The 14920-nt window shown below is 41.5% G+C and overlaps 1 protein-coding gene across 1 annotated transcript; it reads left to right on the top strand.

Annotated features, from left to right (window-relative positions):
- The first annotated feature begins 233 nt into the window (after nt 1–233).
- On the top strand, nt 234–12859 carry ANKEF1 (ankyrin repeat and EF-hand domain containing 1). The gene is made up of 9 exons (XM_008936211.1): nt 234–579; nt 1051–1250; nt 2784–2933; nt 3640–3763; nt 4644–5463; nt 8527–8753; nt 10119–10294; nt 11504–11647; nt 12734–12859. The coding sequence occupies exons 1-9, from the start codon at nt 234–236 to the stop codon at nt 12857–12859; spliced, it is 2313 nt and encodes a 770-aa protein (XP_008934459.1).
- Nucleotides 12860–14920: the final 2061 nt, after the last annotated feature.

The raw sequence follows: 14920 nt of genomic DNA on the forward strand, positions 1-14920 counted from the left end.
GTGCTACATGTGTTTATATCATCTCTGTACATGCTGTATATTCTAAATGAGATAAATTAATTGAAAGCTTAGTGCTCTGTTAAGTTAAAGTGGATATTTTCATGCCTTGAACATAGTTTGATTCCTGTTCTTACTGGCATGTAATTGTAGTCTCATCTCCGAGTAAACATGTTTTCTTCTCTCCCCATGCAGAAATTCCTTCCTTGAAAGCAGCTGTCTTTCCTTATCCCAGGATGCTACCAGTGGATAACAGACTTCTGAACTTACAGATCTACAAACTTCTTCAATGTGTTCACCAGAAAGACAAGAAGCAAATAGAAAAGCTGGTCCAGAATGGATTCCCCAATCTCATTAATTTCACAGAACCTATAGAAGGCTGTAGTGCCCTTCTTTTGGCCTGCATTAAAAATGACACTGACATGTGCAGCTTCTTGCTGGCACAGGGAGCTCATCCAGATGTCCAGGACAAACTGGGACGTACTCCAGCAATGAAGGCAGCTGAGCTAGGCCATGAGCTGGTGTTGGATTTATTAGCAAAAGCTAAAGCAGACATGACTGTTGTGGATAATGAAGGGAAAGGTAAATAAGAGGGAAGCTTATCAGACCAGAAATACCATAAAATGACCCATGATGGTGCTACACACTGGCTATGTTGTGTGTGTTGTGTCCCATCTGGAGGGAGGAGCTGTGGTTGAGGGTGATCTTACAGCTCGACAGAAGCTATTGGCTGTAAGAGCTTTGTTGAAAATGAAAATAATCCTCCCTGAACAGTCCAGGACTTTAAATCACAAGTGTCTCCAGGACATAGATGAAAGAGAGCTTGCAATTGATAATCATGTTCCTCTCATGACCTGTCACATATTAAATTCTTGTATATTCCCCAAGTTCAAATGCCCTAAACTAGAAGTCTTTTTGCACGTATGCACCCTAAGAGAAGTTAATGGGTCTCTGTTGAAGGAGTTTGTCCATCCAGCTGTGAAGCTTACAGTAGCCTGAGTAACCTTGCTGATAATTTAGTATTGCACCATAACCTGCTGGTTTTCTTTGCAGGAGTTTTGTTTTACTGCCTCTTGCCTACAAGGCGGCACTACCACTGCACACAGATAGCCCTGGATCACGGGGCAGAGGTTAACAGCTGCACTGCTGAGGGGAAGCCTGTGTTTCTACAAGCCTGTGAGCAAGCTGGTGGTATTCAAGAAATATGTCTGAATTTCTTGGAAAGAGGAGCAAATCCCAATGCAGTAAATCCAGTATGCATATTTCTCTGACTAAGAACATATATACAGGAGTATAGAGTAGTTATCAAATGATTAGAGTGTATGCCCTTAAATCCTCACATTAGACTAATAAAGCAGTGACAAGTGCTTGACTGTGCTGTGCCCATTCCCTTCTTCTGTACCACCTTTTTTTTTGCAAAAGCAGGGATTGAAGTTCTTTGCTTGAGCCACGTATCCTGATTCAGATTTTTGTAGATTAGAATGCAAATATTTAAAAAACCAAAATGTAGCTGGGCCAGCTCTTGGGAGTTCCATTTCACTGTACTTCAGTGGAGCAGTGCTGATTTGTGCTTTGATTAGAGGTGCCCTAAGGTTTTTCAGGATTGAAATAACATTCACTAAAAGATGAGCCTGGTGTGAAAAATCTGATGGGGAATTAAGGCAGGGACAAGGCATAAAAACCTTTTCTCTTTTATATGTCTTATTTATTTGATTACTTCCTTAATTTAAAGACCTGAAGGACTGAAGCCCTGTGCTGTTGATCAAGTCAAAGAGCTCAGGCTTTCCCTTAAAGCTACCCATGGCTTTTGCTTTGGTTCTAGTTTTGCAATATCCTTCCTGGCTTGTAGATACAGCAAAGGAAATGTTTGGACATCCTTATTTATCTCTGGTTTGCTAGGCCCAGAGAAAGACATCATGGAAGAGCATATAGTTCAGTGGAACAATAGCCACAGCTCACTGCTCTCTCTGCCCCTCTGTAGAGTGGCAAGCCAGATATTCTAAGAGTTGCTGTGGGCCAGCATGTTAATAGCTGGTGGTCCCTGGTCCAAACTGTGCTCTGTTCTTGGGAAGGTCACCAGATCTACCAAAGTCAGCTGTTGTCAAGAAAATAGGTACTGCTATTCACAAATATACACTTATCTATAAAGAGACTAAGCATTAATGTACTAGAAAGTGAATTCTAGAATCTCTTCTAAAATCAGAGATTTTCCTCTCAGGCAGAACATCAGTCAAAAGAAAATAGGTACTGCTAATCACAAATATACACTGCTATCTAGAAAAAGACTAAGCATTAATGTACTAGAAAATGAATTCTAGAATGTCTTCTAAAATCAGAAATTTTCCTCTCAGGCAGAACATCAGTCAAATTCCATGGTTGCTTTGCCTTCCCCATCGTGCTCCCCCAGCCATAGCTCCCTATGCTCTTTCATTATAGAGGTGGTGTTTTATGTTAAATTGTGTAAACATGAGTAAGAGCGTGCACACAAAATAAAGAGCTCCTTAACTGAGGAATTGATTTTCATGAGGACTGTTCAAGGGACTCAAATTATTGATGTACTTGAGTCACTGGGATTTGACTACACATATTTAAGCAGCATTACAACTAGATTCTTAAAATTTACAAGTGTCTTTGAAACTATTAGAAGTTTTTCTTTTGTTTTTTTTTGATAACACCTAAGAAAGAGACCTTCAGTTTTATACCACCTTGCAACAGTCAGATCATACTGTTGCAGCCTGAGTTAGTACATGAAACACATTCTAACTTGTCTCCTTGCTCCCTGGCAGGCCACGGGCCGCACAGCCTTGATGGAAGCTGCAAGAGAAGGGGCTCTCGACCTGGTGCGTGCTCTGCTCGAGAGAGGGGTCGATGTGAACCTCTTTGACCTGGAAAGACACAGTGCTGCACATTTTGCAGCCAAAGGAGGCTTTCTGGAGGTATTGTCATTTGTGGCATGGAAGCATTGCTGCAAAGTCAAACCTGGGGTGGGCAGTTTGTTTGGTTTTAGGAGTGGGTTGGGCGTTCTTGTTTTGGTTTTTTTTTTGACACCAGTATCTCAGCTGATCAAAGCAAATTAATCAGCAGTCAAGAACAGCTTCTTTTTTAAGTATCAAAGGGAATCCAGCAGTGATAGACTCTCCCTCAGAATTGCAGAGCCTTTTTTGCCAAGGCTCCTCTGAGCATGTGTGCTAGCGTGGCTCCCTGCTGCGAGCAGCTCCACTGGAGAGCTTGTTTCTCTCAGCACGTAGCAGGTCACAGCCATGTCACTTGGATGCAGCATTGCCCTGATAAGAAGGGCTGATGCAAGCAGCTGCAGATAGGCACCTTATTCCATATTCCCCATCTTTGAAGTATATAAAATTCTGCACTTTTGATTGTGCATGCAGTGTCAGAGAGACTTTAAGACAGTGGCCTGCAGTGGGCTGGCAGGAGTGAAAATTGTCCTTGATGTCCTGAGTTAAGTAAGCACAGTACTACAGAAAACATGACTGTTAGGTGTGCATCCATCAGATGGGCATGGGGAGATCTTCACTGTATCAACTGGGAATACATGATACTGCATTTATTTGTAAATCATTCTCACACTACCCCATCTTAAGAAACAGACAAGATTTTTTGCTGGTACTGTCTGTGTTTTTCTAGATTCTGAGGATTATTTCAGCTTATAATGGAGACTTGGGCCTAATTGCTATGAATGGTAATACACCACTTCATTATGCTGCAGAGGGAGGATCTGCAAGATGCTGCAAGTTTATAGGACAACGAGGTACATTAAAAATAAGTTACTTTGCAACTGTCATGTAGATTTTTTTTTCTATGCTAAGGAAAAGATTTCACGTGCCATTTATGAAGGATCTGACTCTGGCATATCACGTGGCAAATATAATCCTCATTAAGAGGTGCCTAGCAGGCTATTATGACTTATTTGTACTTGAGTGGCTAAGATGAGGAAAAACATTTCTCAAAGAAAATAGCAGAAACATCATGGATTCATATAATTTAGAACAGGAGTGTTTAAGTGATTCTGGTTTTAGTTGGTTTTAGAAGTACTGTGCTGCAACTTCAATAGAAAATTAATTTCCAGTTTGCTGACCATTTAAAAAAAATTATCTCAGTGTATTCATGGAGAAAACTTGGCACCCCTGGGCATAGAAATACACTCCAAAGCAGCTCATTTTCCAGCTTCATCAGGTAGTCATAGCATTTCAACCTGTGATCCCAAAGGACCATACAACATTCTACATTCTGTTCTTGTGACTCAAGCATTTAACTAGTGGTCCGTTGCCAAATTGCAGCGTTGGGGTGGAGAACATGGAGTGGCATTTTAATCTGGGTTTGTTTCTTCATAACCACTAAGTAAAAATGTAACATTTTCACTGAATTGCTGCCTTTCTATGCATATTCATGAATGGACAGAGAAGTAGAGCATGAGTTGCCTAATGAATCTTCTTTGGGAAACAAATGTGGACATGTGGCTCATCTTCTTGTCTGGGAATCAATGATGCAGTTCCATTTACTATCACAGTAGTTAAGACACTATAAAATTGTAAACTTGTGACCATTAGTTGCATGTCTATTACAAGTCTCATATAGTACCTAATTGTGAATTCACTGCATTATCAGTGAAACTGTGTCCATATCTTTAGGCTGTGACCCTACCTGGACCAACTTGCTAAACAAGACCCCAAGAGCTGTTGCCAAGGAAGGTGGTTTTAAAGCGGCAGCAGCAGAATTGCGTAAAGTTGAAAACACCTTTAAAAAGCTGTCCAAGCCTGGGGCCAAGGAGGACAACCCCCTCTGGGCACTGAGGCTCTATGACTGGTCCTTGGAGCACCAGGTTGCCCTCTGCCAGGCGTTTGAGGCCGTCGACCAAGGAGATGGGACGGTAGCCCAAGATGATTTTGTATCAATTATTCATGAGCACTGTGCCTTTGTGGACGTTGAACAAATTCAAACAATTGCTGCCATGCATGAGGAATCCCCCCCTGAGGGAATCAACATCAAAACGTTTTTTAAAGGCTCTAAATACCTGCAGAAAAGCTGTCTTATAACATCCTTTGAACCCAGAGGGAAGAAAAAGAAAGGGAAGAAACAAAAAGGCAAAAAAGGCCTTGCCGTCCCCGTGCCAATCTGTGTTATTCCAGAGAGCTCGTGCCCACGTAGGGAAGATGGTTTCCCTGTCTACATGATTGAGGCCATTCAGAAGGCTGCTGATAGCTACTGTCTGAGCAGAGCCCACCCATCTGCCCACCCTGTGCACGATGACCGTGCCTGGTATATAGAGGAGCCAAGGAAAGTGTACATGAACATTAACTACCTTGTCAGAGAAGGAGACATCCTGTCTCTGCAGAAAGCTTTTGAGGAGGGTGTGCCAGTAGACGTAGAAGATAAATATTACAAAACACCTTTGATGGCTGCGTGTGCAAGTGGGAACATAGATGTTGTGCAGTATCTTCTGGAGAAGGGGTAAGAGCATTTCAGGGATTTTCTTTTATTTTTTTAAATTGGTATTTTAGAAGGGCTTTCAAAAGCATAGATTTTCAGTAAACATTTGGATGCAACAAACTATAGTTTGGTTTTTTTATTCACATAGTGGCTAGTGCCTGAAGTACAGAGGGTTAGTTTATTACTCTTCATGTTTTGGTAGCAGGGAAATAGAAACACCCAGAAGTTAAGTTTCCAGGGTCTGAAATGTTTGATGCCTGGACTGTTGACATTTTGGCCAGATGCAGAGTGCTTACAAACCCAGTCTATTAGAACTCCAATTAGTTCATAGCCACATCTCAAATACTCACAAAACTGCATTCTCAAGATCAGATAAAAGATTTTGGGGAAATCTGGCTCAAGTGACTTGCCTGAAATCATCAAGGCAATCCTTGACTTTTGTTTCACGTGCCAGGGACTTTGCAGGCAAATATTTTAAGGAGCTAAGCCTTATAATCACTTTCCTCTGCAGGCTCAGCAGGCTGAGGCAGCAGGATTTACACCAGAAGCACGTGCTGCTATTTAGTCTGTTCCTCACTTCAGAAGTGCTTCGGAAATTTTGTAGCCTACAGACACACTTGTGAAAAATCTCAATGACAGCTTAAAATTGAAAGCAATTTAAGATGCAGTCATACTTGTGTAATAGCATAATCTCTTCTTTTTTCTTGTCAGACTGCTGTAGTCCCACAGTCATTCACATAAACGCTTAAATGAACATTTTCCAAGGACATTTACATTCGCTTTGTTCTCTACCTATAGCTAGAATTCATTTTAACATTCATTTCTCAGGATAAGTGGCTCCAGTTCCTGCAAAGGCTTAACAGCACGTGGATCTTTACACACCCTGGTAATTACACTGGCATTCCGGGAGCGTGTGGGAAGTTGTGCAAATGTGTATATTCAGGTCTTCCAGAGATAAGGATGTGAGAGTTAGCAACTTAATCTCTGCTGCTTTCATCAAGCCCTGGAGTCCTGGCTCATCATATTTAAGACCTAGAAATTTATTAACTCAGTTCAAAAAAACAGTAGCAAGTCTGAGATTTTTTAATTGACAGAATTATCAAAATGGAAAAAAAAAAAGGAAAAAGAATGAAATGAAAATGGGGAGGAAAGGTATCAGTACAGTGTTTAGTTTTGGCCTTTCAGACACTTTCTGTTTGGCATGGGAGTTCAAATACTTTTTACAATATCACCTTCTCAGGATGATATCATGAATCCATATTAAATAGAAAACAAAGCATCCATCCAGAGCTATAGAAAATGCTGAGGTTTAAACACAAATTGGTGGTATCTACTTTTTGTTTTGTTCTAGAAAGACTCAGAAGTAAATGAAATTCAGGCTGAAGGCAAATTTAATGCCTGATCAGGAGAAAATGGTGAAGAATTTTTAAGTTAGGGATGGGTTGTCCCTGTTCCCTTCGATGGGTTTGTTTCTGATAGAATGAAGTTGGCAAGAGGGATTCAGGGGCAGACAGAGTATCAGTACAGGCACAGAGGTTGGGGAAGAAAGAAAGTGGAGTAACTTCAACTGCTTGTTTTAAGGAAAAATATAAAGAAAATGAAAACTGCGTATGCATTAACCGTAACAACTAAGCAACAGAAAGATAATCAAGGTAAAACAGGAAGATTGGAGGGAATTTCCTGGGGTAAGGTACCATTTGAAGTTAGAATTCTGAAAAAAAAAAAGATTAAAAATTTCAACAAGAAAAGAGATTAATCTGTTCTTTCGATCTAGAGTTAAATATTAAAAATCTGACCCAAAGAGCAAAAAGCTTTGCCTTGAAGCAGCTGCCTTCATAACTTTTCTTCTTTCTCCCTCCCTCCATGTCTTTTGGGAAGACATCAAGCTCTTTGTCCCTAGACTAAATGGGACAGTGACCCCAGCTCATTTCAGGACCTCTAGGCTGTGTTAAGCACCATGCAAAGTAGTTCACTCAGCTTGAGTATTGGGGAATTCACTCATGAGGTTTTGACTCCTCCTGAACCCCTGCATGGCACATGTGAAGGAAACAGATCTGTGCTCATGGACTGTGCTTTCTTCAAAGACAGGAGGGAACCATATTTCTTCCCTTTTAGCACCATTAAGGGGCTCTGGTGGCTCTTGTTCCCCAAGCCTGGCTTTTGCATGACCCAAGCCCTAAAGCTCCCAAGGCTAAAGGGCTGATAATACTTTTCCCCTCAGCTGCATCCAAAGGCAGCATATTGCAAACTTCTCCCCCAGCCAAGCCCTTGCATCTTCCAGGAACATACCAATTTTAATCTGGAAACAGAAACAGAACTAGTCCAGTGGCACGGTGGCTGGAAAGGTTTTAAATCCTCAAATCTTCTGAGGTAGACCTTCTCTAACCCATTTGTAAACTTTGCCATGTGTTCTAGAGCCCCTCTTCTTGGCTCAGAATCATTTTTTTTTCAGTTCCTTAATCTGTTTTTTGCCACGATCAGTGAAGCAGGAGTGCAAACACCAGCAGCATTTTAGAGGACTAAGATATTTGAATACCCATTTTTCTCTGTATCTGTGAAAACCTTAATAAAACCACAGAGGTTGGGAAAGACCTTTAATATCATCGAGTCCAACCGTTGACCCAGCACTGCCAAGGCCATCACTAAACCATGTCCCTCAGCACCACATCTACAGGGCTTTTAAATCCATCCAGGAATGGGGACTCCACCCCTTCCCTGGGCAGCCTGGTCCAGGGCTTGAGAGTCTCTTCCAGGGAAGGAATTTTTCCTGACATCCACCCTAAACCTTCCCTGGAGGCAACTTTAGGCTGTTTCTTCTCATTCTACCTACAGTCTACATGGAAGTCACTGTGTGGGTGAGGTCTCCATGAGAGATATGATCAGCACCTAGGCACGCTCTTACAGTTAATATTCCATGCCAAGCTGTGTATCAGGTACTAAAATGGCTTTAGAGTAGCAGTAGCAGTGTGAAAATAAATACTTATTTACACTGAGTATGTCCTTGCAAGCAGGCAACTAAGGTTCATTGTACCTGGAACTGTGGGTGTGACTGGCTCTGCCACAACCCCTCTGACTCTTTTGCAGGGCTGATGTGAACAGAACAGACAATTTCCTGTGGACTCCCCTCCACCACGCCTGCTATAACGGCCACCTGGATGTTGCTGAGCTGATGGTGAAGGCTGGAGCAGCAGTGGATGCCCCTGCCATGGGCAATGCAACCCCACTGATGAGAGCTGTTGAGATCTGCAGGCCAGATATAGTCTATTTTTTAATCAGCGTGGGTGCTGACATCCAGATGACAAACAGGAGTGGTAAATATCAGTATCCCCCCACAAGGCCTGTCTCCTTATGTGTACACATGTGTTATTGAAAAAAAACCCTAAGTTTTTGGAAGACTTTGAGAAGTGTTCTGAATTTATGATTGCTATCACCATCAAGATGAAGGTAAGAGGTTCAATTAGTTTTCTACAGAGTGGAATCACTGGTGTAAGTAGTCAGCTTTCCTGGGTTTTATGCATCTAGAAAATAAAGTAACATAATTAACTCCATGATTAAGGAGGCTGTTGCTCCTCACAAGATATATACAGTTATAAGTGTCTTTAATGAAAAAAATTCTATCTAGTTATTAATATTATTTGATGGAAAATTATAGTTGTGGCCAGTGTGTATTCTGCCACCCCTTTAAATCACTTATTTTTATGCACAGGCAGCACTGGTTGAAAAAATTTCTTGCTGCTTAGCAGGTAATTATTATTCTCTAAGGAAAAAAAAAGGTGATTTAATAGAAAACCCAATCTGAACCAATACTGAAGTGTTACCTCCTCACAGCAGACCCCCATTCAGTATTATTTCCTCTACATTCAGAGTCATGTGAACAGTTAACATTTAGCACATTTTAAGCCCTTGCTCTAACATGGGAAGCAACACTTCTGTGTAATGAGACCTTCCTTCCCAAAACGTCTGGCAGGTGAAACCCTGCTTGTAGAAGGGATGTGAATTCCTTTCCTGTTACCATGGGTAGTGCCAATTCACATGGCAGTTTCATCTCACAACCACGTTACAGCCACAAGGTCTCATGGGGTCCAGGAGAGTTTTTCCTGTCTTAGGCACTGAAGGTGTTTAGCATTATTTGGCTGAGGGGGTGGAACTAGATGATCCCTTTAAGGCTAAGGACATTAAGGTCCCTTCCAGTCCAAACCATTCTATGATACAATTTAAACCATGGAGCTTTCCCTTGACTCCTTGCCAGCCACAGAGTAAGCACTGGAAAGTGTAGGTACCTACAGTGACGTGGTGTACATGCCCATCCTTGTTCTGTACCAGCCATCCCCTACTGCTAAATGCTCTCAGCTCCCAAAGATCAAAACTACAACCCACAGAGCTAGTATCTTAAACTGCAAGTGTCAGGACTTTAAGAGCAAAGCAACCACTCCAAGAATTCACTGCAGTATTTGGTTCAAGGCTGGTTTTTGCAAGGCCTTGTTTCTGCAAGCAGTGGTGATGACTGCCAGTCCTCATGCCAACGTCAGGCACGCTGCTGGCACACCAAATGGTGAAGAAAATAGATGCCTAATGAAATTCAGTTGACTGTAGTGTCATTATCCAGTTGCAATAACAACTTCCAAGTTAATTTTCATAGCTATATAGGCATTTATATTTTGTTTTTTTAAATACAGGGCAGAATGCTCTTGATATTGCTGAAGTCTTTGCAGATTCTAGAGTAATTGATCTTCTCCGGAGTGAACTGGAAAATTTGCCAGAAGTACCAGAAGAAAAAGAAGCAGAAAAAGTTGAGAAGTCAAAGTCACCTTCTATGCTGATGCCTGTAGAGGTACAAGCTGTGAAACAAAGGGTATGAGGGATGGTAACAAAGGATTGATTTGCTAATAGACTGTGTCTTTCTGTCATTTATTTGCTATCTATGTCTCCCTAAAGCTATAAATCAGGCAGTTTTGTTAAGTGAGTATTTTCAGAAGCCAGTACTTCCTCTTGCCAGTACTAGTACTTGTTCTTTGGTTGAAATTTTGACTTCTTAATTATATGAACTTATGTCTTCCCAAGTCCCACTTAACTATTACATCCTATATCACTGACAGGGCACAGAAAAATATTTCCTCTTCTTTTCCCCCTCCTCCTGAAGTTTATGATCATCCAACTCTGTCGTGGTAGATACTGAACAACTGGTAACTGTAATTTCTTAAGGGCAGCACCTGTTTCTTCACAGGGTAAAACCAAGGTCCTTCAGATTAGTAGAAAGGTCTTTTTATTCTGCTAATGAAACTCACTGAGGTGATAACAGGCTTGCTGACTTCTCATTTCCCATCTTCTGTCATGTCCTTCCTCTTCTACTGTTGACTCAAGTCCAGTTTCTCAAATCCCACACTGATGTTTGGCCATTGTACTTCTGAATGCCTTTCCTGCACCTCAAGAGCCTTGAGTACCTTACCATTGCCCTGGCTCCCAAGCTGACATCAGCCACCATGACCACATCCTCATTCCCTTACTGGGGATCAGATATTCCCAATTTACCAGTGGTACTTGTTAGTCAGGCCTGGGACACTATTTAGAGAGAAAACACAAGTGTATCTGCACTGTGGGAAGTGTCCTTCAGCAGCCCTCTCCTGGATGGTGTAGTAAATACGTCCCAGTAACCATTTCAAACCATTGGTTTCCCCCTTTCAAAAATATTTTGAATTTATCAGGGCTAGTCCAGGCTGTTCATAGGCAGGAGGATGACAACCTCAGGTACTTATTTATTCATCACCTGGCACAGGATGGGATCACCAGTGATACTAGATGACTGTCTTATGAGCCTTAAGGAGCAGTTAATGTTCTAGTGTCCAAGGAGAGTCATCCTCTACCTTTTAAAGGTTTCCCCTCACAACTTTTTGTAAGAAATAAAAAAAAAAATCAGCTCTTAAGAAAAACAGGTGCTGAATGGATTAAGAAAAATACACTCAGAGTAAATAGATGGCAAAGGAAGTCTCAGGAAGCTGCAGGATGTGGTGCCTTGCATCCGAATGCAATGTATTTGTATAACTGGTGATTCCTTCTCTTTCAGCCTTTGCAGGCCTCTCTGCCACTTGTAGAAACACCCATTCTCAGGAAGACAACACGTCCTCTCAAGGACAGTGTTATTTACCTGCACTCTTTGATCACCAGCGGGGCTACCAAGAAAGAAAACATCACATTCAAACCCAGAAAAGTAAGTCCAGTAGGAAAACATGAGCACAGTTCTGTGTTAATGTAAAGGTAGACCTTGCTGTAGATCAGAAAACAGAACAATCTGATGAAATGACTTCACAATTCAACTCTGAGCAACTTGATCTAGTTGCAGATGTCCCTGCTCACTGCAGGGCAGTTGGACTAGATGACCTTTAAAGGTCCTTTCCAACCTGAACCATTCTATGAAGTGACACAGGCTAGAGAGATTGCCACAAAGCAGCAGTAAACTAAAGAGTTCATGTCTAATTTGTGTATATACATACACATATCTTTATAGAAACAAATCATCATGGAAATGAAGCACTTACCAGGTTTTCAAACAGGATGAAAGTGGACTCTCAGTAAAACACAGATGCAACAACGTTCATGGTATGGAGTTTTACATAGGATAGGAATCCTTCTGCATGTGACCAGCACCAGTTTCTAACTTGCAACTGGTTGTCATGTGATTGCTTATGTGAGTGACAGTTACTGAACTAAGTGGATCACAGTACTTACTTCCCAGAGTTAGAAAACTGGACATGTAACTTTTGTGCCAGGGCCTTGTTAATACCCATTCACAAATAACTGACAAACAGAAAAAGATGATCATGGAGAATTCATTTAGTTTTGGGTTTTTATCCTCTCCTTGAAAAGGGAAAGAATACCACTGCTGAGAGAGAATTTACTTTGGAAGTTTCTTTCCCAGTTCCCTAACCCTGGTTTGTGCTAGTGTCTGCAGTGATCTCAGGGGAATAAGGCTACATGCCAGTGCCTCTACAGCTAATTACTATTTTCCACTCTGATGATCTTGAGCCAGTCATTCTAAACAATTAGTTTTGGATCTTCTTTCCCACATAATCTGAGCCCACAGCACGTTATAAAATGGAAGGGACAACAAGAGAACTCTCTGCTTGTACACACACAAATTGTTGTGGTATCTTCCACTGGGAGGCTGTGCTAGTTTTCTTTGTCTCAGGATGGAAAGGAATGCTGGAACATGGCTCTGTTTGGCTAACAGTATCTTCTTAATGTTTCAGTTGCAGAAGTCATGTCCAAATTAACTACAAATACCTTTATTTTGTAGATTTGGGCCCCTGAAGCTGCAACGGAGGAGTTAGTAAGAAAGCAAGAACTGCTCCGTGAACGCTTTGCTCTTGGTGGCCACTCAGAAAACTTCACAACCCCCTTTAACAGAGAAGTTACAGAATAAGCACACCAGCTGGAAGAAGCTACTTCAGCACATAGTTAAAGGGGACAAAGATCTAAAAGGCCACTCCTCTGTAAGGAAGGAGTCATGCAGTGCTCAGTAAATGTATCTTAGTGATGATTAAAAATAAAACTGTAACAAGTTTTATTTCCTCTGTAGATTATGTTGCTTCCACACAGTCTTTTATTAAGGGCATAGTCTGGGAAAAGAAGTTTATCCTTATGTGATTCTAAGCCTTGGAGCTGGCTCAGTGTACTTCATGGCATGGGCACTGGTGTGACACATGCTTGTCCTTTGTCTCTGTGAAGGCATGGCTTTATAAGGCTGTTCTTCACCCCAGGATACACCTCTTTGCTGGAACATACAAGTATAACCCTTTCTACTAAAAAGGTATTAAATACAAAGATATGAAGATTTGTGTGTTAGGACTGGGCTGGGTCCTAACAGGGGTTCTGCTGAGGGACTTGGCACCACTTGAATTTGGTTAAGTATGCCTGAAAAATAATGGACAGCACAAAAGTGAGCCAAATATGGAGCCTAAAAAGGCTGTAACAGGTGATAAGCTGGGGGTAAGCGGAGGCTGGAAATGCTGGGAATGTTTATCTTGGAGAGGAAAGAAGTGGGAGAGAATGCCATAAAATATATCTAAAGAAGCAAAATGTGTGAGGAACTGAACTGAAACCTCCTGTCTGTTCTTTCAGAAGACACAAGAACATTCAGACTACAGAGGAAAAAAGAGAAAGCAGCACACATTAAATACAGTGCAGTGAGCAAATAGCCTGTGGAGCCTTCTAGCCCAATTATCCTTGGAGACTTAAAAAAATATTTACAGAGATTGGGAGAAGAATCTAGTTAACTAACACAGAAGGGATAAAAATCCCTCGTGTTTCAGGACCTCAGCTAGGTACTCTTGGCATACTATAGAAAGTTTTCCTGCAATACAATTCACTCCCCAACTGCCCAGTGTGCTGACATGTGTGCCCCTGAGGAGAGAAGGTGACACTGGCCTGGACAGACACTGTAAATGACATCAGTTTCTGGTTTGATAGCACCCATTCTTTGATTTTAACATTGTGAGGCCTCAAATGCTGTCTGGCTCATGAGTACAGCTGCTACTGAAAATTTGTTTTCAGACATACTTTTTGTAACTGCAAGTCTTGTACTCCAGAGTCTGAGCTCCAGGCTGGGTTCTTTCTTTCTGGTTCAGGATTTCTTGTAATAAGAACCAAGTGTTGCCCTTGCTGATGTGTGTGACGGAGGATTTCCATGCCTGGATTTGCCTAGGTGTGAAGAGAGCAGAGTAGAAGGTTGTTGGGGAAAGCCTGCATGGTCTTCTTGAAGACAACAGTGCTGCTTGCATGACACTGCATGTGTTGATCCCTTTTTAACTCCAGCTCCACATCCAAATGTAAATGTGATATTTAGTAGGTAACCAAGAGAAATGCAAATCAAGTAGATGTATCCAGTGAGATACTATTTTCAAATACCACTACTGAGCATAATTTTTGCCTGAACATGGTAGTGCATGAATAGTTTCTGACAAATTGCTTACATTGAGAAAATATCCTGATACGTTTAGCATTTTAATAGTTCAGTATGAAGAAAGACTTCACAGCAAGGGAGATACCATTTCAAGTTTCAGCTGTCCTGGAATTCTTAATATCAGCATATCATCTTTGCCTGTCAGCATAAAACTTCCACTGGCTGCAGATAATTGTGAATAACAAAAATCATGGTGTCAAAGTTAGTTATAGAAGGCAATGCAGGCAAGGAGCAGGATGCCAATGAGCAGTTGTGAGTAAAACTGCATCTCTAAAAGAAGAAGTGTGGGATCAGTTTGCTAAACAGTAGCCATCAAAATAAAATCCAGCAGCAGCACAGTCAGAAACCCCTAACTCATCCTGTAAGGTGAAACTGTGTTTCCTCACTTGGGTCACTGCTGTCACATCAAGGTATGGACCATTTTCTGCTGGCTATCTTCAGTAGGGTAACTATGAGCAAATTGACAAGAACATGAATACAGAGGGAACAAGTTAGCCTGGCTAGTTAGGAGGGGCTGTCTCC

This window comes from Merops nubicus, unplaced genomic scaffold (genome assembly GCF_000691845.1).
Source record: "Merops nubicus isolate BGI_N331 unplaced genomic scaffold, ASM69184v1 scaffold19062, whole genome shotgun sequence".
Lineage (NCBI taxonomy): Eukaryota > Metazoa > Chordata > Aves > Coraciiformes > Meropidae > Merops > Merops nubicus.

Coding starts and splice junctions, on each gene's coding strand:
- ANKEF1 (XM_008936211.1), top strand. CDS start 234: ATGCTACCAGTGGATAACAGACTTCTGAACTTACAGATCTACAAACTT. Junction 3,764..4,643: donor CAAGTTTATAGGACAACGAG/GTACATTAAAAA, acceptor CCATATCTTTAG/GCTGTGACCCTACCTGGACC. Junction 11,648..12,733: donor TCACATTCAAACCCAGAAAA/GTAAGTCCAGTA, acceptor TTTATTTTGTAG/ATTTGGGCCCCTGAAGCTGC.